Here is a 27,680-nt window from a genome sequence, read left to right as displayed (position 1 = left end):
GATGCTTGAGTCAAAGACTGAAAGACCGCATTTACACAATGCTATGTAATTAATGGCTGAGTATACTCACATTTTGAAGTCTAAAGTTCTGTTCAAATTGGACAAGCTATGACAATATTCAAATACATGTAAATAAAAAGAATTCTAGTTTCATAGCTGAAGTTGTAACAAAAATCTCATTGTGCAGTTCAAATAGTATTTGCAACATCGAAGTTCACAGCAGAGAAGCACAAATTTCAGACTTAGGAATATAATAAGAAAGATCATGGCACTGAATCTAGGAATATTTTCAAGCTCTAGTTTTACTCAAGATAGAAGAGTTGCCAGTTGAATAAAGTTAACAGAATACTGTACTTTCCAGCTCCTTATAAACAAGGCTCCACATCATGCAGAAGATGAGCTTTCTCTCCCCTTTTTCTCCAAGGAAAGTATCTGAAAGGCAAGCTACAGTGGTTGTTTCTCACAGCAGTAAAAATAAAGTAGTAGATAGAAAAGTAGGTATATTAAAAAGTTCTTACACAAAAGGCATCCATCCTGGTTTGATTTTCTTTATAAAAAGGCACTTCACATATTGCTAAAACTCTGATAATGTACTTATCCTTTTAGTATTTCTGTTAGATGAATGTATTTCAAGGTGGTTAGCATGAGTATTGCGAAAGTTCTTTATACAGTGTTTGTCTGTTACAAATTTTATAATTACATATAGTATCTTACACCATTTATTTGGAAGAAAAGATTCATGTTCAAAATAATAGCAGGTCTTCATACAATACTTCAGTGATGATGGATGATCTGTCATAAGCAACACATCACCTGTAGTGAGTTCACGCTAATAAAATTAGCAGTGAAAATCTTTCAGAAATGAGTCCTCAGTCTTTTGTTTTCCTCTCGTAGCCTCTCAATTTCAGCTACTAAGCTTTCATTTACAGAGTATCTTTCAAGTAAAGCGTGCATTTCATTCTAGAGAAAAGAAAAAAGGTCCAATCAGCAGCTATAAAGTTAATTACTCCAGTTTTAGACTACCCATTTTCATATCCCTTTTGAAAATTAAATAACCTAGATAATACCATTTTTAAAAACTTTTGATAAGAACATTTTTTTATGCTGACATACAGTTATTTTGATCATTAATACATTAGTGAATATTTTATCAAAGGATATTTTGCACTTCTTCAGGATGAGAATCTACAAATGCGGGTTCCATTAAAATGTTCAGTACCGAGACAGGGTCTTTTTAATGCAGATCAAAAGAACAAAGATTCATAAAAAGGTGAAGTTAAAGAACACAGAACACAGTTCAATATGCATGCGGTACCTATAAGTGAAGCTTTCTATTTGAATTCCATCCATCTCCTCCTTACCCCAGCTCCTGGTCCTTTCCAAAGGACAGCTGAATTTGTTTCCCTTTTGTCTTTTTATAACTCCTGAAATATGGAATTCATGATACCTACCCAATTTATATCTTCCCTTTATTTATCAAGCATAAACCAGTTTAACAGATTCCAATTCATAGTTTTCCCCTCCTTCACATCCAATCCTCCCTTTCTTGCTCTTAATAAGCAAAATTGATTTTCAGTTTTGAGAGGAGTTGGCATGCCTTGGTATTACTGAAAATGAAAAATGAATATATTTCCCACCATGCTCTTTGTACATACCAACTGCATATGGAACTGCTTGATCATCTCCACTTGCAAATTCACAATATCTCGATGACATGCTTCTCTGGGGGAAGAATTTCAAAAGGACAATGCTTAGTTTTATTTAGAAGGCAGTAATTCTCTCCAGTCCTCAGCACCCAGAACTTCACACTTCCTCACTTTTGTAACACCATGAAACAGGAGTCTAAAAACCTTTCAGCCATGAAACGTACTCCTGTACCACTTATTTTCTGGAATATTTTTGTTATGACATTGACTTTCGTAAGTACCATTTTTTCAGTAAAAAATGACTTAGGATCTTTTCTGTTCAGAAATATAAAAATATACATGGCGATATCGAGATTTTTTTTCCCCCGCTTGCAAGCTGTAAACTTCTCTGATTTTTACCATTCAAAGCTGATTTTCAATCCCTCAATCACAAGTATCGCAGAGAAAGATATTTATCTGTAACTGAAGATACAGCTTTTCAGTACATCACTTTCAGCACTCTTCTGTAAGAGGGCCCAGCACTCTTCTGTAAGAGGGCCCAAAACATCAACTGTGGTAAGTGATACATTATCCTCAAGCCCACAGAATGCTCCAGGTTAGTCTACGTAAGAAGTAGTGGCAGTGTTGTCCGTGAATTAACAAATTCATGTCAATTCATGGACAACTATTCCACACTACAAGAACCAAGCTTGGAAATACCCTCTGAACACTACACTAATGCAACAGTTCCAGACGCTGAGGAATAACAAGGAGAACAGCTCACAAAAAAAGCAGGCAAGCTTCCTGAATAGCACATCACAGTCCAATCATCCGAGATGAATACTGCGCTATGGGTACCAATGGCCCGAGAAAGTAAGGCATTTCTTAAGTAGACACACACGGATCTTATTTCATTCTCCTTTCCTAAAACATATAGCAAATCCAAAGGGACTATATTCTTCACTTTCTATTTCCACAGGTTATTGTGCTTCAGAACTCCTACTGGAGGCAAACAATCTTCTTTGAGTGTATCGAGCATAGATGCCAGCTGGCAGCTTAGAAACCCAACGATGCAGGTTATCTCCCGAAGACAGGAAGTTCAAGAAACAAGCAGCTTTTTGGAACCAAATGAGTTATATATTCCTCCGGGTCCTTTTCTAAGGTCCTTGTTTTTCCCCCCATTACTTGAAGAGGAATGGATTTCAGGCAAGAGCGATAAAAATCCTTTCCTCAGATTCCAGAGTATAAAAGGTATTTATATCAATGAGAAGATTGCAATGGCTCCCTTCCCTCTTGCTGACCTCAGTACAAACAATCTTTTACATTCAGTTTGAACGAGGCTGGTGAGGGGTATGGAGAACAGGTCTTATGAGGAGCGGCTGAGGGAACTGGGGTTGTTTAGCCTGGAGAAAAGGAGGCTGAGGGGAGACCTCATCGCTTTCTACAACTACCTGAAAGGAGGTTGTAGCGAGGTGGGTGTCGGTCTCTTCTCCCAAGTAACTAGTGATAGGACGAGAGGAAATGGCCTCAAGTTGCGCCAGGGGAGGTTTAGATTGGATATCAGGAAAAATTTCTTTACTGACAGAGTGGTTAAACATTGGAACAGGCTGCCCAGGGAAGTGGTTGAGTCGCCATCCCTGGAAGTATTTAAAAAGACGTGTAGATGCGGCACTTAGGGACATGGTTTAGTGGGTGGTGGTGTTGGGTCGACGGTTGGACTCGATGATCTTAGAGGTCTTTTCCAACCTTTATGATTCTATGAACGTATCCACAATTTACAACTGGTAAAAGGGCCAGCAGAGCCTTCCAGCCACTCCAGGAAGCGCAGGTCAGAAGAGAAACACAATCTCTGAGGCTCCAGATCTCAGATACTGGAAGTACAAGGCTGCCAAGCATACCTTCCAACACTGGGAAGCCTGAACACAGACTTTAAAGAAAAAGCATCTGCAATCCATAGACTGCATTTTAAGTCATGTGAAAGTTACAGTTTTTAATCAGATGTATGATTATCACCAAAAAAATCCCAGGAGAGTTTTACTATACTATATTCTTAAAGACATTTAATAACATTCAATGTATTTTTCTGATGGCAGATACAGAACAGCCATAGCACACGGACCTACTAAGCTAGTTTTGCATTGCTTTTTGTCATCAAGACAGCAATACTTCCCCTGCCCAGCGACCATTTTCCCCTCCACCATTTCAGTCAACCTATTTCATCTTATACATGGGTTGGGAAGCAATCCCCTAAATACAACTCTCTCAACTGCTCCATCTCCTTCAAACTGCACTCTAAATCCATGCTAATTTGACTTACTTCTTTCATGACAAGTGGAATGTTAGTTAGGTATCAAACACAAAGTAATCTGACACCAACCATCACTTAGAGCAGAGACATTATTTTAATGTCAAGCTTCACCAATAGAAATACACACAGTATTTTACCTTATACATGCCAAGCTAAAAACAATCAAAGCCAATACAAGTCAACTGTCTAGATCAAACTCTCCACAATGTCAACTTCAAGAGAAATTTCTCCTGCTGGGACAAGAGATCAGCAGGGAGGGAAAGAAATCAGCACAAGGCTTCATGAAAGCAGCAAGGACCTTGTTTGCAGATAAATTTACCATCCAAGAAGTATTCAAACGCTCATTCTGAAAACACGTTAGCAAAGCCATGCATTAACAACCCTCAGAGACATCAGTCTAATTAGTCATTGGAGCTATTCAAAGTAAAAAACAAGTTTCATACCTAGATTTCCAAGATTAGGGCTATTAATGGTGTCATTTTCTAATGCAAGTAGAAAATATGTTAAAGCAGATGCTAAAACATCTTACTAAGAAAACAAGTCATTGAAACAAAAGTGTTCTGCATGAATACCAGTACCTGAAGTCATCCATTGTTTCTTGTATCATATTCTGAATGAAGTTTATTTGGATTGATGTCAGAGGTGCATTTGGTCTGCTACTTCCAATGGTTTCTACTATTTTTTCTGACAATGAACTGGCAACTCCAGCAGTGACAGGTGATGTTATCTTTGGACCTTTACAATTAAAAATAAAATAAAATAAAATAAATTAAAAAAAAACAGCGTAATGGAGTACAAGAGGTTTTTTTATTTGTCTTGAGGCTTGTCAATATTTTATCTCAAATATTACCTAGTAAAAAAAAATAATTTAGATTTAGAATGAGTCTTTTCAGAGGCAACTAAGAGGTGTTCTAGGACAGCTAACTGGATTTACAGAAGAATCAAGGTTGGATGTTCTGTTTTAATGCTAAGGCCATCTTATCAGGTTTCATGTCAGTTCGCAATCAACCACGCCTAAAACTGAGCCGAAATGATCAACTTACTTATTGAGGTAGTACCGTTTACTGGTAGATCATATGCAGGATGGGCCTGAATAGTCTTCACTAGTCTCTCATTTGTATCAGGAGCCTTTACAGCAGTGGATGGTGGTGGAGGACTTAAAGTTACAGATTCTGCACTTGATGAGCTCGATTTTGAAAGCTGACAATAAAAATATTTAAAAAAAAAAAATGAACTCTACTTATTACAGTTACCTAACTGCACTTGAAGACTAAGTTTTCAGGAATGCACTTTCAAACATTTTTGGTTTTAGGAATCTACTCACAAATATATGCTTTTGATTTTCTAGTAAGACATCTTAAAAATTGATTGCTAAAATATTCAAAATTGCCTCAAATGCACACACACAGAAAGGCGTGCAAAAGGCAGGGGCCTCTTAATTTTCACATCAAACACTTTGTGGCGAAGTTATAAACATCATTCCTAGCAAACTCAGACTTCTCAAAAACAATACAAAAGGAGCCAGGGTCTCAGCAGAAGCGTATCAGAGATAGCTCAAGAAGGAAGAAGAGAGGGAGATGGAGAATAGGGAAAGAAGAGAGGGTGGAATTGAGGGTGGAATTGACCTAGTAAATGACAAACAATCATACTGGTGCAACCAACTAACAATCATTCTTGATCTTCCAGAAAAACCAAAATATTCCTCAGGCTAGCCCAGTTTTGTTTCCTGTGAACTTTTGTAACCTGAGCTTATTTAAAGAGAAACATCTTGCATTGCTGAAAGCCAACGCACTTAAACTGAAAAACATTTTACAGATTTGTGTCAATAGTGTGAACAGAGTTGCAAAATAAGATTAGCTGGGATGCTACTAAGGATTTTTCCTTCAAGTAGTGGTATTCTGTCAAGATTCTAAAAAGACTATTCATAACAAGAATTAGTATAGTATACCTGCTTTAAGACTTCTTTAGATTCTTGTTTCCCAAGATCTATTTTCTTAGTGTCAGTCTCTGGATGTTCTTCCTCTTCTTTAATTGGAGATCCCACAAGTGCATGTAATGGGCTAGACCGTATCCCTTGTGCACTACTGCCCACTGGGTTTCTTTTTACTGGTAAGGCAGTGGTGAGCTGTGGGAGAAAATCCAAACCCAAAAGGCAGGACTGCAAATCCAGAACTGAAAAGGAAAAGGGAAGGGTGAAACACACAGGTCAAAAAACAAACACACACACCCCAAATCAAACCCACAAGTAAAATGCCTGCACACCCACACAAAACAAATAAACAAAAGATCACCCAAAAATGCACCCCACAAAAACTAAATCCTTAAATCCAACTTACACTGTTACTGTCCTTATGAAAGTAATAAAGCATGAAAAGCCTCCATATATCACTATACATTGCATAAAGGAAAAACAAAATCACTTTAGGACCATACTCTTGGATTTCCTGTTACCATGTTGTGTCTTAGCACCTCAATGTGTTAGACAATTTCCAGAAAAGTTCATTTGTTTCAGTGTCTGCTTTCATCATTTATTTTCAATGGTATGACAAAATTAGCATGTAAGAACTAGCGTAGGCCTCCAAAGGCCTACCACTGACAAAGAAAAATATACTGAAAACATGTTTACCATCTCCTTTTCCTTGAGGATCTTCATGCGCTTTACTTGCAATAATATCTACAAAGTACCAGAACATAGACAAATTAAGTGTTTATTAAATGAAACCTACATCAATATTCATATCATTGCATCGAGTTCATAATCAAAGACAAATTAAAATACCAAGTAGGTGCAGCGGTCAGTAACACACAAATGTCAAAACGTCATGCTATATGCAGATGAATGATGCTTTACAAGTTTCAGTTTTAGCAACTTACCATCTCTGACCGGAGAAAACACATCTCCTAAACTACTTCGACCCAAATCATCAAAATTATTTAAATCAGCACTTTTCCCATGATCTGTTTCTTTAGATGGAATCACATCCATGCTGCAACTATGGGGAAAGCCTTAAAAGGACAATAACATTCAGTTAGCAATTGAAGTTTTCCAAAAATAACAAACGTTATCCCTAAACAATCTCACAGTAAACATCATGCCTGGTAAGTCCAGCAAGCATTTTAGAACCTCCTACGCATTCCAGTTAGAGGGTCAACTTGAACTTCCTCATTTGGGCTGTCATCACAGGTGAATATAACTAAAAGCTAAGATACTTATTAACAAAAAAAGAGATACATTTGGATTCCTTTCCTCTTTTTAAAAAGGAGAGGTGTCAAACTGGAGAATGCACTCATTTTCAGATAAATCTACATGATGGATGCAGCAAATTTATGGTGTATCAGGTGAAATGAAAACTAGTGAATGCACCTTCAGCTAAGAAGGTGATCACATTCAGATGATCAAAATTCAAATCTATTCTGCAAGAAAAGAAATCTGCTTCACTGGGGCCATTAAGCATTCTAAGGGAAATTCTATGAAACATTTATTTTAAATCTTACCTGATGTTAGGATATTCTCTGCTTATTTCTAATATTAGGAAATCAGAGTGGGGTTACAGTTGCAGACAAAAGAAACTTGTCCCTAGACCTTTCCCCACTCCACCCTCAAGCCCCATCCCTGACCCAATCTGGGGAAAAAAGTTAGCTTTTGTATGCATGGTAGCAGGGACAGTTGTCAGAAGAATGGAAGCATATCTTAAGTACAAAAAAAACCCAGTAGTAATTTAAACTACAGTTTTTAGATGAGGAATACATGGAGAAGTGAATTGAGCTGCTAAGATAACCACCTGAATCACTTTCACAATTTACTATGTTTGAAAACCAGATCAGCACTGTAAGCAAGCCGCTATTCTGCCCTCACTGATCTCCTAACTCTAAAAGTGCCTAAATTTTGCTTGTATAAGTTAAGATCTAGGCAAAGAGCATTAGTGCTGTGCAATACATAAATCAATCTCCTATAAATAAATCACCCGTACATATAAAAGCTTTACTTCATACCTACTTTAATTAAAAAAAATAAACAAACCACTGTTCATGAAACCTGTAACTACTTCTCTATGTGGGATTACTTGTTCAAGTGATCCAAATGTGACTGGATGACTACAATTTATCATGTCGAAGTATTTACATAAACTGGGACTTGAGTCAGGTTTAAAATTTCACTTTTAAATGTATTAATATAGCACGTTTTCCACTCCTTCAGACGTGTCAGTTGTGACACATACATAGGATTGCACTTGCTAGTTAAGTAAATACTTGGCGTACTGAGTCAAACGAGAAGTACAGTATCAACCTGTGCCTGAATCTACAGAGGATCTACATGGAAAAAGCAGAATATAAAATAGGGCAAAATGTCTTTTGTATATTTTTTACCCATTCCCAGTAATCTAAATGTAGTAAGTACCTACACCAGAGGACGGCTGTTAAATAGACGTTTATGGGAAGCCAGCTCAAAGTACATCCAAACTTCTCATCACATTCTGACTTCGTTTATACTTTTGTACTTTAAAATACCTCTGGCAAAAAGCCCCAGCCCGTTTATAAGCTGAATGAACAGATGGGTTTTTTTGTTTTAAATATGCTATCAGATCACTTTACTGAATGACCTTTATTTCTCCAAAGTTAAACCCCATAATCAGGGTTTAGAAGAGCTTCCACAGAACAAATGCAGTTTGTGGTCTCCCATCCATTCCCATTTTTAAGTTTAAAGCCCGTATCTTCTGAAGTATACAGAGGTGTTTACTTCTAAAGTGAACATTCAGTTTAATGAAAAAATATTTGTTTTACCTGGTAAGCCTTTATTTTCTTAACACATTTATTTATTATGCATGGTCCTATTTAAGGGGTAACAGCCATTACATCTTCAAATAAAGATAATAAATCATACGTTTTAACTGAAATAAAATTTTCCACACCATTCAGCAATGTTGATTAGCAACACTTCTTGCATACATGGGAAGCATTCTATTCCACCTCGTACTTCACTGCGTACCCAAGGGACATCATTAATACACATCCCTATGGACTGCAGTGGCTTATTGCCTAATTACTGCTGCTAAATGTATTTCTCCTTATTTATAAAGGGAGGGGAAAAGTGCTGTTGCATTAAAATGGATTGAGGATTTTTTCAAGAATCAAACTAACAGTGTTACTGATTTGACCATATTTTCAGAACTCTTGAATTAAATAAAAATTTAAGAGTACATTTCACACAGTGGCAGAATTTTAGAATAATGCTCAGAATCCTTATAAAGAACTTGTTAATTTCAGAAGCATAAATAGCAAGAACAGTTATACAACTAATCATACTTGCAACTATATTTAACATCTTTCCTACCATGTGATATTGGAAACATGCCTCATACAAAAATACAGTTCAGTTCTCACTTGGGTTTTTGGACTAGGTTTTTTTTCCTGTGTTTTGTTTGGTTAGTTGGTTTTTTTAGATGAGGTCTGTTACTCCTGTTTATTAATAGAACTACAAACCATTAGCTCTGCATTCCATACGGACATTGTGTAAGAAAATACATTATATACATAAGGATAATCTACAAGTCAGAATGCAAGAGACAGCCCCACAATATCACCATGGAGTTTTCTCCTTTAAAGTTTAAATACATACTTTTGCTTCAAGTCCAGAATCTTAGACTTCACAAGTCTAAAGCTTGTAGTAGGACTCAATTTACTTCCCACAGTCTCATAGTATGTCTAATGCAGTAGGGGAGGGAAAAGAAGGTGCAGATGTGCGTGCACATACACACAGTTCTTTCAAACAAATGCCCTTCCCTCGGTGACATTTTTATACTGTAGTGGTCAAGGCATGAAATATTCCTTCCATCTTCTCATTATGCCAAATACGATTTTAAGAGTAGGAAGAAGACAGTACCTGTTTTCTCCTGAAGAGCATCTCCCTTATTCTCATTTGGCAGTGTCAGATGAGATGAAACTGTTGCTGATGCTTGAGAGGCAATGTTTTTGATGCCAATATTTTGAATTCCTCCAAGATTACTACCAGCTTTGACTTCTACTCTTTTGGATACAGGTTTATTTGAAGAACCCGTAAGGTTAGACTGAAGAAAAAAACAGAACAAATTAAGAGAAGTTATTATTCCCTCAGCTAAAAGTAAAAATATAAGCCAGTATTCTTTCTGTTTCAAAATACTAAAAAAATTCAGTTCAAGTTGCAAAGGTTGCCTAAGAGATATGCCTTTACAACTATAAAAAAAGTATCTTAACGTAACTTCAAAGAACACGGGAAACATCTGTATTACTATATGAATACTGTGTGAACCTGCAAAAGAATAGCAACAGAACTTAAGGTAACAATGAAGTGATCTGGCACAAGCCAATTTCAATCCTAGGCTTAGGAAAAGGAAAAATAAGAGATTACATTACTAGGGACTCCAAATTGTAAAGGAAGAGTCAACCACTAGCAGCAAGCGTGCTGGAAGAAGAGGAAAGTCTCAGAGCGGTAAAGAATCCACTTCAAAGGTTCTCTCCATCTCCACTGAATGGATGCATGGGGTTTCTGGATAGAGTAGAGCCTAATTAAGTCTTGGAAAAATCTCTTAAGCCTTCTCTATTATTTAATCAACTTCTCCACTGTTTGTATGTCCCTGCAGAAGACCATGCAAAATACCTCAAGACAGGCAGCTGTGTCTCCTCCCCTTAAGTGGAAGGGCCATTACAGATCTTTCTGCTACTGCCTACAAATGAATCCAAGGTGCCACAAACTCATCTGCAATGGCAGCATATTCACATCAGGAAATTTAAGACTAAAGTTTCACTCATTTCTACATCGAGGCTAGGGGTGGGGGGAATTCCACATTAAAACCCCCTAAAATGGCACTTAAGACTGAGCAGTTTGTAATTTCTATGTTGGTATGAACCACTTTTGTTGGCATCTATAATGCTTAGAAATTGAATACCAACTTTTTTTAGAACTTAAACTTATGCTTTGCTTTCACTGATCTGCATATTGAGCAATAAAAAGGAAAGTTTTTTTACCTTGGAAAAAGTGCTACTGAACTGAAGGCGTATGCATTTCACACAGCCTTTGTGAGCGATAACTGTTTTCACTGGTGACGTCAGTTGTCTTAAGTCATACTGGCAGATTTTTCCCCGGGAACATCCTATGGCCAAAGTAGTACCATCAGGCATGAAGTCTACTGTTGTCAGAGGAAAATCAGCTACTATTGTTGTCAGTAATCTTCAAACAGGAGAAAGAACAGGATAAAGAAGCTTTTAGAGTTCAAAAGTTAGACTTTTCAAACAGAGTACCTAAAAAAAAAAATATATATATATAAGAGCTTTCATAATTCAGCTATAGGTCAGTAGTTCCACATCTCCAGTGCCAAGTAAATTCAGTGAAATATCTTACGGAAGTATAAGCCTAAATGAATTAGGCTTATACTAAGTGTTCATGCTTAACAAATTAAAGACTGCATATGCCCCAAAAGATTTCACCAGGACAGGATCAAATTGCCTTCATAACAGCAGTTCTGACACCAACATTATTTACTGGTATCGTCATTTCCAGCAGCAATCATACTACATACATCCTCTAACTTCCCAAGCCTGTCAACTCTAACCTTCCCACAACTCTAGGAAGAACCTCAGGTCCTATTTTGCATCCTTCTACTACAGCCCCTCCAAACTAGAGCCAGACTCCTGCTTTTATTCAGCTAGAGTGAAAGCACAACCCACACTAGAACCGAAGTCCCATGAAACCACTTGCCATCCTACCCTCTTTACTACACAGCCCCATCACGTATGCCACATACTTCCTGCTTTTTCAACCAATACCCTCCCATATTTAAGGCTCACTATCTCAGCAACACTGTGCATCTGACCACAGCTATGTCTTGTATCTTCAACTAGAAAAACAGGCAAACTAAGCTCAGGTGGCTGCAGGTCCTCAGGCTGTACTGCCCCTCACAGAAGCTAATTCCTCTGCATCAACAAGAAAAGCCCATACACAAGCACTTGGGAGAGGTCACTCACATGTAGCAGCTCAATTAGTTCCCACACGCCTTTTTTTTTTGATTGTTTGTTTGGGGTTTTTTGTTTGTTTGTTTTTTAAATAAAAAAGCAAAAAGGACTATGGGACAGGTTCTCCAGTAGCAATATGCCAACCACTTCAACCATTCTGAATGTGGTCTGAATTAAATATTTCATGTCATAGTTAGAAGTGTTTTTTCAGTTTATAAAAACCAAATAAGGATCCTAAAAATCAAAAGGTCTTTAATATACTCACTTTTTACTTGAAGTGTCATAGAGAATAATTCTTTTATCCAAACCTACAGTTACAAGCAGCAGCTTATTGACTGGAGAAAAGCAGATTTCTGAAGCTGGTGCTTTATGAGTATTTTCAAAATTATGATATGGGTTCTGGCTATTTACATCCCACAGAGTTACATTTCCACTGTCAGAAACACTGCCCAGCAAGGATTTCTTAAAGGATGAATATTTCAAGTGTCGAATAGGCTGTAAAACAGACATAAAAATAAATTGTAATACCACTATTAAACACCATATTAAATTATTTTCTAAACACACAAACAGATTAGGAATACAGATGTTACATTAAGTTAAAGTAGTTTACAAAGGCTGTCCACTCTAAAAAATAAGTGGTTAAAAAAAAAAAAAATGTTCACTTCACATTACAATGCCATTTTTGCTGTCAGGGGGCAGACTTTTTTGTTTTTTTGTACCAGTATGGGGTACCGTATGAGCTGATGAGCAAAACGAAGGAAAAAAAAAAAAAAGCCTTCTAGAAAAGTTTCTTGATTTTTCAGCAAGTATCATGCCATCATACACACTACAGAAAAAACCCACACCACATCTAAAATTAAAGGAGTGAAAAGCTACATTGTTTCACTGATTGGTTTCCTGCCAAGAATGTTAAACTTAATTCCCCTCCACTGATTTTAAGTACTTGGATATAAGCCAATTTGATGACACACAGATTCCAGAGTCATGCAAGTATATAGGTCCTGCAGAAGAACAGACTTCACGCTGTGAGCTAGGACCACAGAAGAGGATAACATGCCTGTTTTATCACATGCAGCCTTGCTATCACAGAACCATGTAATTACAACATTCATGTATTGACTATTGTAATTTAATATTAGAGCAGCGAGGTTCTGAAAGATCTTCTGAAGCTATATGGTGGAAACAACATACTTACCTGCTTCTCAAAGGCAATTTAAGTTCCTGTATTACATGGTTCTGTGATAGCAAGGCTGCATGTGATAAATGGAGTTAAATCCAGTTGGCTTTAAATCCAATACTCATACAATAAAAAAATTACAATACTCAATTTCCAGATTAATTTTATTTATGACCCATTTGCACTAATTCACTCCTATGACAATAACACCCTTATACTTAAATTGTTTCCCTAACTCCCCAGTGCTGCTTTTCCCTGTTTTAACAAACAGCCACCTCACCTTCTTTCAGGCTTTATTTTGCTATAAATAATAAGCGAGAGACAGTCTCCTAAGACTGGTTTTTCAGTACCATCACAGTCTCTTTGTAACTCTCCCAGTTTGAATCTTTCTTGAATATGGACAACGAAAAATCTTATATGATCGTCAAAACATTTTGCTACTGCCTTTACAAAGGCAGTAATGCTTCATCCATTTTATACTGTAAATACACGTCCTGATATATCCTAGACTGCATTTTCTTTTTTGTGATCCAATCTGTTTTGGCTGCTTATTGCCATTTTATGATCAAGAAGCCCAAGTACTTCCTTCCCTTGGGAATTTTCAAATCCTAGTCTAATAGGTCACAACTGAGGCTTTTCATAAGTCTGGTACCTTGATTTCTATACTGTCATAGTTGTTCTCATGTCTATTATTTCAATCATTTTTAGATACTGTCACAATCCTCTCTCTTACAGGCAATACCTTCCAACTGTGCCTCATCATAGGTCTACTTCTCATATCATAACCATTACTGAAAATATTAAACAAGATTAACTATTGATAACCTAAACAAATATTGTTCTTTCAATATTACCTACTGTCTTCTTTCCTATAACCGATTTCTTACCCATCCTCAATTCCTTTCTAAACCTCCATCCTCTCTAACATTTTCTCACAGGGCACTGAATCAAGTGCTTTACTCAAGTCCAGACAGATAAGAGCCATTATGTTTTATTTGTCTGAAAATGCTCTCAAAAAGCTATTATATTATTCTAGTATAATTCACATCGCAATGCACTGTACTGGATTTTATCCTATTTCTCTCTAACTTCATTTTAATAATGATATTTTTTGGTTCATATGCCTCCAACATAATTTCTCGCACTTGTATTGCATGTCTCACTGGAAGCCTAATTGCTTCACAAAAAAGTGGCACCCTCAACTGCATATTCAAATAGGACAGAAGATGACCATTTATAATTAATATGGTCCTCTACTGGACATGATGGAGACATTTTTATCAGCATTTTTCAGTTGATTTGCATTTAAAAAAAGAAATATTGAGAGACTTGGGAATAACAGCTTCAATTACATACATGATCTACATGGGAAACATGCCTGTCCCTTACAGTTACTCTCACTTCTTCACCTCCAAATACCTTCCTTACTGCCCTGGCATCTGCTCACGTTCCATTTTCTCCCTCCTCTGTCCTCCTGCCCACCAAGATTACTCTCTCCTAGTTCTCCTCATACCTCCCGTGCTATCTTACCAAGCCTCCCATTTTATTTTCTCATTTTTCCTTCTAATCTCACAGGCCCAAGGCGAGTTCTCCATTTTTTTTCATATACATACCTTCCCCATATTACCTCTGTTCCCCACTTCTCATTAAAGTCATGGAGTTTCCTCAGAGCAGCTTCACAGTTTAATTTCACGTTGCCGATGAAGGAGGTGTGAGGTGTGGGGAAGCTCCTATTCACTCCTCACTTTCACTGAATTAGGTTAGCAACAAACTTCACTTGCAACAATGCAATTGCTAGATCAGACTCAAGGAACAGAGGCACTTAAACCTCTTAAAATAAACACTTTTATGAGACAGTCAAATGCATCATATTGGCATCCCTGACAGTATGCTACACGTCCAAGTTTCAAATTCTTGCCCAGACAGCTGGAGGCATGAAAGAACCTCATTTCTGAAAGGCTGCTTGACAAGACAAAAACAAAAAATTTCTCCTCCCAGAAGCGAGTGACTTAATTTGAAGTTTTCTAAAAAAAAAAAATACTTTATTTGAGAAACATCTGGGTGAAAAAAATATAGCTTTAAGCTTAGCACGGTTAGAAACAGCAGACAACCAAGCCTCATATGGGAAAGCATCAAGTATTAAGATGCAGGTGGTCAAACTACATCACTTATTATAAGTCTTACATACATTTTCCTCATTTCCCACCCCATCCATAATCAAAGAGCAAATTAGAAACTGTATTTTAGAATGAGAACAGGCTTCATGAAGTAGCATTCTGTCTTTATCTTTAAAATATTGACTCAACTCTACATTAATTTTATAACAAAACAAAAAATCAACATGCCCTCCCCATCCACCACAGGAGACAGATCCAGGATAATCTAATGCTAGGCATAAGTCTCTTCCAATTAGTTGAAAACAAAACTTATCTCCTTTATAATATTCCTTCTGCTGTAATTCTCAAGTTACTTTTCCAACCTTCTCCCTCTGATTACATTTATTGCCAAAGAGGATACTAAAATCAAAAATCATCATGATCAACTGTGTGTTCACAGAGAAAAATGTTACCTTTTATGTCACTGAATTTAAAAGGATACACAGTTAAACAATAATGTTGTGTTATTTGAGAATAGTCTTTCTATTTTCTTCAGTTCCTTTCTTTCTTTCCAGTTCTTTTTACCAGACTTCTTCCCTACTTCTAACCCCTCTGTACCTCTGCCAGTCCTAATTCTGTAAACTTTCTTGAGCTGTCACACATACTACTCTAGATCAGATTCTATCATCTATTTTTAATTTCAATACGTGTTTATCTATCTTTCTTCTTCTTTCTAATGTTTTTGTCTATCTTAGTGACAAGAAGCTAACACATAGTCACAGTCTTCACCAAATAGTCTTTAAAAAAATGTTGATTTTTGCTTGGCATGAAGTCACACAGAACTTCAGTACACTCATAGCCAAGTTTTTCCCCCAAATAAGCTGAACTTCATTTGTCACCTCCTGTCCCTTTTCTTAAGTTATGGTTTAGAAACAAGAGTTCTGTTACTCAGATTTTGAACACTACGGCCTCCAACTCAGCCTAGCTGAAAACAGCCACAATACAGTTCCTTGGCCTTTGTACTGCCAGCAATAGGAATCCTAAGCCTAAAAAGGGCACACAACCCATATGGTTTAACTGCAAGGTTTACTAGTTACAAGAAAAAAAACTAGCTAAGGATGTGGGAGACAAGTTAAACATTGGTACTTTTCTGGAAAGAAGCCCAAGAATGTTTACAGATTACAATTTCATCCACAGAATCAAATGGCAAAGGTGTGGGACACGTTTCATCGGGAAATATCTGACCAGGCAAGCTTAAGTGTCTTTATCTGAATTGGATCTAGGGGGATATTTAAGATACTTGCTTTATTTTAAGTCAGCATAGCTGTTCACTAGGTGAAACTCAAATATGCTTAAGTAAATGTCTGAATAGAAGCGGGAAGAGGTCATCTGTCTTCTAATGATTTTAGTCACTAGTACTAAAATCATTTCAATATTATTAGGACTGCACAATTATTTGGAAAGAGTCATGTTTTGGAACTAACCTGTCAAGACTGAAAAAAAAGTGCAAATACGAAGCAAGTTTCACTACCTCTTAATAACTACAACTCCTGATGATCTCTGGAAATTCTGCACATGCAGGACTACCAGAAACACGTTTAGCACGAGGTGCTGAACCCACAAAAAGAAAATTAAGTCCTCTTTGGAACCTTTTACCAGTCAATGTAGCACAAAAAACGATATACATCTTTTTGCCTTAGCTGTGAGTAGATATTCTGTAGAAAATAGACGTACATTTTATCTTTAAGCTTCACAGTAAGACAGCCAAGCAAGGAACAGTGCACTTCAGAAAATGGTTGGTCCATTGCTAAGAAAGACTAGTTACACTTAGGGTTTTTCACCATTGGAAAGCAAGTGAAAAGCCCTAAACTACACCAAAAGTAGTCTAGCATCATTGATCACCTTATTTAAAGATAGTACAATTTCTTAATCTCCTTTGTACAATTTCTTAATCTCCTTTGTACCTTAGTGAGCCTTATAAATGAGAAGGCAGATGCAAACACAGTTGATAATCTTCAGCTTTTAAAGCTATTTCACTATATGGAGTGACCAGAACTCATCACACTTCTTTACAAATCAGCCAGCTGTTCAAACAACTAAACTAAATCCTGTTGCTAGGAGAATAGCACCAGGCAGTGAAGACTTGAACAAACATCATGTTTCGAAACAAACCTTAATTCATCCTCACAACAGCAAGCAGATAAGAATCTGGTAGTCTAAATGAATACCAACAGCAAAGACAAATTATGGGATCTGCAAACAACTCTGTGCAAGAACTCAACTCTAATAAAGCACAAAGGTGTTTCCAAATCAAAATCAATTATTGAATATAGGCCAAAACTCATATGAAAAGAAAATTGTTTAAAGTCACAGAAAGCACTGCAACCTTGGGCTATTCTACTACTTGTAGAGTCTATACAATATCAGAAATTAACTGGCAAGGAAACTACATTCCATCATGCTGAATCAAACAGAGACAAGCTAAATTTTATAAGGTTAGTTTGACCTCACATTCCCCAATTGTAAAAAAAGTTACTAGGGAGTGGTGACCCGTACTAAGCCAGACAGCTAGTGCCAGGATCAAGCAGGACAATACACTGCGTATCTATTCAAGCTTACTCTTAGAAAACTGGGCCCCTAAACTATAAATCAAGTAAAGGCTTTTTTAAATTTAAACAGAATTACACAAGTCTTCAGATATTTGCTTCACTGCACAATTAATCCTGCAATTCTCTACAAGTACCAATTAAAACCCAAAACCAAAAATAAAGCTATTTTTGCACATAAGAGAAAAGATAATTTTTAGGATATAAGATAAGCTGATAAACTAGGACATCCAAGTAGCCATCCCATTACACAATTATAGCTCGATTCCATTCTAAATTAAGGCTGCAATCAAATAACTGTCCCCCTTTGGAAAACGTTACAGACCCTTTAGAAAGTGAATAGTAGCTCTGTGCTTGCAATTACTTTAACACTTCAGATATCTTTATCCATCTTAAAGGTCACTCAGCTTTACAGTAGGCCTCTTGATTTCATCTGCCAAAATAGCTATTCACTGCATCACTTATTCCTAATCACTTTTTGGTGGCAAGAGTTGAATATATCAAACAGGTTGATGCAAACCATCCTCATAAGAATTTCTTCATTTCCCAGTTAAATAGCAGCATAGTCCCCACTCTGGATATTCACCTCGGCTGTGTAATCCAGCCACGGATTTCCCTATAGCTCCTGCCTCACATCCACATTTTTCATAAGATCATTAACAATCAAATCAGAAAAATGAACTGACTGTATAGATGGATTTATGAAAGGCAGGTCCTGCTTGACTAACCTGATCTCCTTCTATTACAAGGTGACCCGCCTAGTGGATGAGGGAAAGGCTGTGGACATTGTCTACCTAGACTTCAGTAAAGCCTTTGACACTGTTTCCCACAGCATTCTCCTGGAGAAACTGGCTGCTCATGGCTTGGACGAGCGTACTCTTCGCTGGGTAAAAAACTGTCTGGATGGATGGGCCCAAAGAGTGGTGGCAAATGGAATTAAATCCAGTTGGTGGACGGTCACAAGTGGTGTTCCCCAGGGCTCAGTTTTGGGGCCAGTTCTGTTTAATATCTTTATCAATGATCTGGACGAGGGGATCGAGTGCACCCTCAGTAAGTTTGCAGACGACACCAAGTTGGGTGGGAGTGTTGATCTGCTGGAGAGTAGGAAGGCTCTTCAGAGAGATCTGGACAGGCTGGATCGATGGGCCGAGGCCAACTGTATGAGGTTCAACAAGGCCAAGTGCCAAGTTCTGCACTTGGGTGACAACAACCCCATGCAGCGCTACAGGCTTGGGGAAGAGTGGCTGGAAAGCTGCCCAGCGGAAAAGGACCTGGGGGTGCTGGTTGACAGCCAGCTGAATATGAGCCAGTAGTGTTCCCAGGTGGCCAAGAAGGCCAATAGCATCCTGGCCTGGATCAGCAATAGTGTGGCCAGCAGGACTAGGGAAGTGATTGTCCCCCTGTACTCAGCACTGGTGTTCAGTTTTGGGCCCCTCACTACAAGAAAGACACTGAGGTGCTAGAGCGCATCCAAAGAAGGTCAACAAAGCTGGTGAAGGGTCTAGAGAACAAGTCCTATGAGGACCGGCTGAGGCAAATGGGGTTGTTTAGCCTGGAGAAAAGGAGGCTGAAGGTAAACCTTATCGCTCTCTACAACCTCCTTTCAGGTAGTTGTAGCAAGGTGGGTGTTGGTCTCTTCTCCCAAGTAACTAGTGATAGGACAAGAGGAAACAGCCTCAAGTTGCGCCAGGGGAGGTTTAGACTGGATATTAGGAAAAATTTCTTCACCGAATAGGTTGTCAAGCATTGGAACAGGCTGCCCAGGGAAGTGGTGGAGTCACCATCCCTGGAGGTATTTGAAAGACATGTAGATGTGGTGCTTAGGGACATGGTTTAGTGGTGGACTTGGCAATGCTAGCTTAACAGTTGGACTTGATGATCTTAAAGGTCTTTTCCAACCTAAACGATTCTGTGATTTTTAAAATCAAACCAAGTATGACATACAATTTTGCTTCAATGTAAGTATTAGACTGGTGATGGATCAAAGACGCTACAGCACCTAAGAGCAGAGGTAGTTTGAATTTAATGGTGATTTTTCAACAGAAAGTATACCACAGTTCCCGTGATGCTATAAATTTGTAAGAGATTCTTCATCAAGTTATATTGTTCATGCTAGGCAAGAGAAAATTAATTTCACACTCTATCTGCAACCTAGGACTGAAAAAGCTGTTACAGTAACAGAAAATTACTAAAACACAACTTCAGTATGCCCTGTGACATTAAAGGTCAGGTTTAGGACCAAAGCAACAGTTCTGCATCCCCTAGGCAGCTCCTACCTCTGTAAAAATGACTCAGTAAAAAAATAAAAGAATGCCCAGAGCACAAACACTTAGCTGTGCCTAAGACAACATTCACACTAAGAACACACACTGGAACTTCCGAAGGGACAACACAGCTCATTTACTACTGCAGATGCACTTATATCAAGGGAATTCCCCTAATGATACCCACTAATCCTGCAATATCTTTTGAGTCTGCAAAAAGGAATTGCAGTGGAAAATCCTACTAAGGCCCTTAAGTAGTACACATGCTTTGTGTTTGTCTTTTGCACAGTTTTCCTTCAAACTAGCTATCCAAAATCTTACCTAAACACCTAAGTAGGTAATATAAAATCTCATTGCTTTTCTCTTTGAGCAGCTGTGCAATTTTAATCTCCAGATGAAATAAATTTATTATTTCCAAATGCAGGCTTATATTCACCCCTACTGTACAGATAGCTCTGTTCAGTTGTGAATCTGATTACTTTGGATAAGTCAGAACCCAGGCTACATGGTCTCTGTTCTTTGCAACACCACACATTGAGTCATGCATTGAAATCCTGCTTTGGTTTGTAAAGCTCACTGGTTTTTATTCAGTTCTAAGATGCGTGGAGTTTGCTCTTGAGGAACCAGAGCCTACAAAGTAAAATTTCCTGTAACCTGTATGTTAGTAAAGGTTCTTGAGAAATTTGTATTTCAATGTTACCTATTATTTAAGACTAGAATACACACAATGGTCTGCTTTTTCCTTCCCGTAAGTGCAGTCTTAAAAATTAAAAGCAAACAGATTAACAAAACTTAAAAGTTCTTGATATGTACTTTCAATTTCTAAACACTGTGAATTAAAGCTTCATACCTGAAAGGAGCTTAATACAGATAACCTACCTGACGGCTGCCATAACCAAAGGGAGTACTTGATAAATTGGTGGTAACACTGTGTAGGATAATTTCACCACTCAAAGATCCAGAAGCAATGTAGCAATCATTCCAATTATATGTAATACACGTGACTTCATCTTTATGATCCTGTGGGGGAGGAAGGTTAGAAGGAGAGGGATAAAGACATTCAGGATAACCATATTCCTTCCTAATCTGTGCTTTTGCAGAAAAATTTCAGCTTGGTGTTTTTTTCTGACCATCTGTAACATATAAAAGATTATTTAAGAGTTATTATGGAAGATCCCAGAAAACAGCAGCAGAACATACTGAAGATCAGCCATTATATTTTAACCACTGCCTGACTAATAAATTAGTAAAGATGATGCTGTAATTATATACAATATTTTAATAAGACAACCATAGAGATAACATTAATGACACCTGTGGTAGATATTTTAAAAGTAAAGTCTTCCAGAAACCAGTGATATTTGAATACACTTTCTGTTAATCTGATGTACTACTGCCAACTTCCCCTTCTGTCACTTTTAGTATTAACACATATATTTATCAAATAGCTTTTCAGTATAGTCATTTGCAATGATGATATTGTGTTTACTGAATATATAGGGGAAGACAATCAAGTACTTCTAGCCCAAAAAGGAGAAAAAGGTCTTTAAAGTATTGTATTAGCTACTTAGTAGTTTTGCTTCAAACTGTAACTTCCAAAGTCCAAGAAAAAAAGAATAAATCAAAGCTAAAGTTTTATAACTGCTTTAACAGTGGTCCTAAATGAGGGCAAATCATCTATTGAAGGCATCATGGAAATACACTAGACCATCTTAAGTTTTGTGCATCATAACAAGGTTTTAGAGAATTCGTACTGCATCAGTTCAAAGACGACAACCGTGTCCCACTTTTGCATAACGTTAGTTCTACTACAGTATTCTACAAATACAGAAGCGTTTTCTTGTTTGATGTATCAGAAACAGCAGTCATCTGAAATGCTGCTCTTAGGAAAAAAAAAAATCCCATCAGAGAATATCAATACAAATTCGCAAAATAAGAAGCCTATTCTGAAAATTTAAATGTACGTTATTATAGAATTGCACTCTGAAGACATCAAGTTAAGTATGCTTGTTAAAATAAATTTGCTATTTACAGCACATAAAGAACACAAACTTCAACAAGACACATATGTGTGCTAGCTCCTATCTGTAAACTTGATCCTACAGATACATGACAAAGCGTATTTTTTACAGTTGGCAGCAAAACCTGGAAGTCATGAAAGCTACAGTTCTTCCTCAGCCAAACTTACCTTAAGGCTACGGTAAACCCTTCTGGATTTCAGATCCCAGATATTAACTGTGTTATCAAGGCCTCCACTCACAATATATGAAGAACTAGAATTCAAGCTCACACATGTCTGTTTTGCCTGATGAAGAAGGGGAAAAAAAAAAAATGTATGTTAAAGATAATTAAGGGATTTATTAAAATCTACTTAAAAGCATATTGATGTGTGTTTTCATCTTCATTAACACAAATAGTCCCACTGACCGATGGAACTATTGGTACACTACAGTCATTTCCCATCAAAAGGCATTTAAAATCCAGTCCTGTTTGGGCATATGTTTAATATACTTTAAGTTTTAAATACATTAATTAATAAACTCTCAAATGCTCACTTTCCCATTCCCATTTCAAATTTTTTTAGCACCTTTTCCTTCAATATACAATTTCCCTTTAAATTATAGCTCTCTAAAGTGCAATCATAGACTTCTATTCAGGTACTGAGTTTTAAAAACAAAATTCTAAGTTTAGAAAAAAACTCCTTAAAAGAAAATCAGAAAGTTGTCTAAGTTATGTACTTCACATTCCCTAAACATTACAAAGAATATTATAGCAGCAAAACTCATAATTCAGTAGACTGATTCTTTTTAAAATAATCACTGAAGTACCAGCTTTTGAAAAAAATGTCAATCTTAATGACAGACCTACATCAAGGACAAATTATTATTCAGTTCTATCATGTTGAAAATTCACTTTTAAGTTCCTGAGATTTGAATTAAGAAAAAACAAGTCCATCTAATTACTGATATGGTAAAATTGGAAATTATTGCGCTAGTTATAGATCAGATTCAGTGAAATCTCCAGGACAAACACTCCACCTTCGAAACAGTTTGCTTCAGCAACCTACAAGCCCGGTTTGAACACCTTTTCCGAAAATTTCCAGTCCAAATTAGCACTACAATAGCTATCCAAGGAGGATAATTAGAATGGTTTAGAACACTAACAAGTCATTCAAGTAATCATGTCAAGAGACTCTTCTAAAATAAGTCCAGCTTTCTGAAGAATTTATAGTGCATGGTTCCATTTAACAGGAAGAAAACCCCCGACCATAACAGAAGTTCTCCTATTTCACATATTTCCAGAAACTTGCGCATGTAGGCTCCAAGAACAACCTTTATATAGACTCTTATGTTTGTCAATGTACAATTCACAGGAATGCATAATACTGACAATTCAAGTTGGAAAATGAAGTTCAAACTTGAGCTCTGTTCCACCGCCTACACATTAGATCAAGTTTGAACCACTGACTGCCTCAGGCTATCACACTGAGGCTCAGCAGGCTCATTCCCCTAGCAGAAAGGCATCAGATGCTAGTATCACCGCATTCATATTTTCTTACTGGTACAACTATTTTAGAAGCATTATTCCCCCCACTCTTTATATGTATTTAACTATACACAAGGAAATGTTTTCACATTCACGTCATAACTCCAACAACACTAAAATTAAATTGATCGCAATATGCAGAACAAATGTGATACAAACAGTACACAAGGTGGAGTGGGGAAAATAAAACAGGAAACAGCATTAGTCATACTTACTCCTTCAGCTATTTCAAAGAGAGGAACAGGTTTGCTTTTACAGCTTGAAACAACTATTTTATCACCAGCAGCAGAAGCAGTGGCCAGGTATCTATCTTAGTCACAAGTTATGGACCATAATTTTATTATACTGGTGATTAATAAAAGCAACAGTAAGTTTCCCTTACTGAAGGGAAGACAGATTGGTTAAACAGTCTAAAGTACTGTACCTTGAAGGGACCTAGAAATAGAAACATAAGGCTATTTTCCAAGCTTTCATTAAGAAGCTCTGGCATTAACTACAGCCCTTACTTCCCAATACAAGGCAAAGCAACTTCTTTCAGAGAGAAGAGGATAAATATCTGGCAGATATTATTTAAGAGCTCTTTACCATTAAGGCAGCTTATCCGGTCTACAATTTTGTTTCCCCACCACCCCCAAGTAAGAGCCCCATGTACCACTAGAGTTCAAAGGAATGTCTGTTGCTGTCAGCAGACTATGGATTTAAAGAACACTCCTGTTTGTGACAAATGTTAAACTACTTCACCTTATAGTTTCTAGCGTACAGTGAATGTTTGCTAATTTGTCTCCCTCTGTACTGAGGGAAGAAAAACAAAAACCCAAAAAGAACCTTTTATGACACCAAGTACCTTAAAGTAGTAAGAAAAGCCTTCAATACAGAACTACAGAGCAGGGAAACTGCCTCTGCACCCTCACCAAACTAATCAAGTAACCATTTAGACGCGTGTCCTGTATGTCTTCAGGCCAATACCCATTGTGATTTTATATTTGGTTATTTAAGAATGCAGGTTAATTGGCTGGATTTAACACCAAAGAACTGGTGGGCAGATTAGTGCTTGATATTTCTTTCATTATTTTAAGGCAACATTTTAGCTTACAGAATTATGCAGAACCAAAACCAATGCTTTACCCCTAACAAATTAACAAACATTCAAAAGCATATACAGTAAGATACTTCATCGTTTTAGTTTCGGGGGATGAAGAGGAGACTAGGCGGAATAAAGCATGACATGACAAGACAGACTGTCTACAGCTAAAGTTTACTATACAACACATATGTATATAATTTTTATTTATTTATATATATAAAATTTATTTTTATATACATTTAATTATTTTTCTATATATAGTGCATGCTGTATATATAGCTATGCTTCAACTTCTCTGCAGGCTCCATAGGCAAAACATTCATTTGTGCTCTGGTTGTTTTAACTTTTTTCCTCATACATCCACTTACTTGCAGACTTAGAGGACAGACACATTCAGCATTTGCAGGACTTAATTGTTATGTGCCAGCATCCTGTCATCCTTTTACATCAAGATCAGACATTGCCGCCTTTTCCCATGACAGCCATACAAGCTGTTCACTTGACAGTGCACTGTTTTCATGAAATTTCTCATATATTCACCTAACACCTCATATGATTATCCTATAATAGGCTTCCGAGACAGAGGTGAAAGGTCTAAATGGGCCAGATCCATTTTCATGCATAAATGACCACCATCCTATGGATGTTTTCCTACACATCCAACACATTTGTGCTTCCTCTGTAAATGCTACAAACAGCGCAAAGAAAACCAGTGCCTACAGAGTAAGAGGTAAGCATACACTATCAAAGACTATCAGAATCAATGAGAAGCTGTTCAAGGAAAAAACAAACAAAAAAAATCTTTCATTACAATTTTCCTCTCTACACTATGTATAGAATTTTACTACACTAGCAATTGCTTTGTTCAACCTGTCAGTAAATTAAGCACTGCCTTGAAAGTGAGTATTGTGATCAACTATTGAAGAAACAAATGAGTAAGCTTTACAGTTGGTAGGCAATTCAAGATATCATAATCATTAAAAAAGTGTTAGCCTCCTAAAGGAAGAGAAACTTTTTCAGAAGCATTTACCAGCGTGAGTTTATTTTGTAAATCACTTCAACACAGAGAACCACAAAATTTTCTTCACAATATATACAAATCTTTTTATGCAAAACTTCAAAACTGCATCAGGCCTGTGATTTACAGACACTTTAATAAAAAAAAAAAAAAAAAAATCACCGAAATTTTGCAGAACAGTCACAAAACTATGGCTGAAACTGTAAAGGATACTATTGCTGGCCCAACATAGCGAGCTGACTGGATGTGGGGGTGTATGTGGGTTGAACTGCTCCACCACAGTCAGAGATGAGGAATCCCATATTTTAACGTCATCTCCCGATGAAGCAAAACGTATGCTTTCTTGCATGGCTGCACCTGTTTTTGCAAAAATAAATAAAAAAATGAAAATACATATATATAAAAAAAAGTAAAAATATACAACGGGCAACTTCACAAGCCAAAAATAATTTCATCTATACCATTTAATACTGTTTTCTTGATAACTGGGACATTTATTTGGAGAGTTATGCAATTAGTACCGTCCAGCTGAATATACTACTGAAAGCAGCAGACGCTCCACACTTTTGTTACTTGAATTCTTGCAGGTAATGTATGCTTTCCTTTTCACAAGGGAAAAGCCATCCCCTCTATGGCATCAAGAGACTAAAATGACGCTTCTATCTCCACAGAGTTTACAGCTGCCTAACACGAAGCCGTGCGTATTTCAAGGACTCACTTCCCACCAGTAGATGGAGATACACAAGCTAGAATCAAACCGACTGTTGCAGGGGAAGGCTGGAGGTTTGGACCTAAAGGACTCACTTCAGCGTTCATCTCGCCACCCTAAAGGAGACGCCCGAGAATCCTTTAAACTAAACCTTTAACAGTAGAATACGAGCGACAGTGAGTCACTTTTCAAAGCATCTTACACAACACTAAAACCCAAAAAAAACCCATCACCACCAACGTACTACTATTTGTTTTGACTGACACCGTTTTAGGAGTTAAAGCCAGGCTAACCGATTCCAGGTTTGCAAAGTTTGTTCTCAGCTTTTTACTCTGGGTAATTTTAAACTAGCAGCAAACAAGGACTCCAAACGCAAGCCTTTCCTTCACCTGAAAGCATAACCACCCTTTAGCCAAAAGTTTCCGGGGCGTTTCTGCATAGCTTTAGGCCACTAATTCTCACTGCCGAGAACTGCAGAACACTGACAAAATTAATCAGGAAACTCAAGGTGCGCAACCGCCTTCGCTCGGCCGTTGCCCAAGGCATCAGCCCGCGGAGCTGCTCCCCGGCCCCTCGCTGCTCCTCCCGCCTCACGCGGGGCTTCTCTCCCCGCTCCGCACCTTCAGCCCCGGAGGCCGCGGGACGAGCCGCTCCGCGCACCCGCGCCCCATGGCATCGGCACCGCCACCGCCCAGCCCCGGCCCCGGCCCCGCTCCCGCCGAGGCGGGGCCCCGCTGCGGGCCGCCACCGCGTTCCCCGTTCCCCCCGCGGCGCGTCGGGACGCTCATCTCCCCCCCAGCCGCCGCTGCCCACCTGGCGGGGCGAGCACCGGGCCGAGCCCCTTCCCTTCCCCTCCCGTCCCGGCCCGGCCCAGCGCCTCCTCAGGGATCGGGCCCGGCAGCAGGCGCCGGCCGCCCCGATTGGCCCAGGCGCTCCTGCTCCCGGTTCTCTGCGGGGTCCGCGCGCACTCCCGGCCAATGAGCGCCGCCCTCCCGCGCGCCCTCCCTCACGGGCCGACTTTCCGCGCCGCATCCAACTTAACAGCCCGTCCCAACAGCCCCCGCGCGCCTTCGCGTCCCCTGGCGACTACGGTGGCCCGGAAGGGGCGAAGGGGAGGTCGGGCGCGCGCGCCGTTCCCGCCGCTCGGGCCGTGCCCTGCGGCGAGAGGCACCGCCCGGCGCGGAAACCGCCCCCGGGGGAGGCCGTGCCTTGCCGGGGCAGGCCGTGCCTTGCCGGGGCAGCCCAGCGGGCCCGCCTG

The 27,680-nt window shown here is 38.4% G+C and overlaps 1 protein-coding gene across 2 annotated transcripts; it reads right to left on the bottom strand.

The window, feature by feature from the left end:
- NEDD1 (NEDD1 gamma-tubulin ring complex targeting factor) lies at positions 1-27,289 on the bottom strand. Of its 2 annotated transcripts, XM_076335097.1 has the most exons (15): positions 27,236-27,289; positions 25,927-26,070; positions 23,827-23,921; positions 22,254-22,370; positions 20,945-21,085; positions 12,185-12,414; positions 10,936-11,137; positions 9,815-9,998; positions 6,808-6,939; positions 6,560-6,607; positions 5,882-6,105; positions 4,977-5,133; positions 4,512-4,668; positions 1,656-1,722; positions 1-960 (listed from the first exon to the last, which is right to left on the bottom strand). In XM_076335097.1, the coding sequence occupies exons 2-15, from the start codon at positions 26,060-26,062 to the stop codon at positions 856-858; spliced, it is 1,995 nt and encodes a 664-aa protein (XP_076191212.1). In that variant the 5' UTR covers positions 26,063-26,070; positions 27,236-27,289; the 3' UTR covers positions 1-855. The 2 variants fall into 2 exon arrangements, with proteins under 2 accessions (XP_076191212.1, XP_076191221.1); XM_076335106.1 differs by lacking the exon at positions 6,808-6,939.
- Positions 27,290-27,680: the final 391 nt, after the last annotated feature.

The sequence above is a fragment of the Aptenodytes patagonicus genome, chromosome 1, assembly GCF_965638725.1.
Source record: "Aptenodytes patagonicus chromosome 1, bAptPat1.pri.cur, whole genome shotgun sequence".
NCBI classification, from domain to species: domain Eukaryota; kingdom Metazoa; phylum Chordata; class Aves; order Sphenisciformes; family Spheniscidae; genus Aptenodytes; species Aptenodytes patagonicus.
The sequence above is the reverse complement of the archived record's forward strand: the minus strand, read 5'-3'. Positions and strand labels throughout refer to the sequence as shown.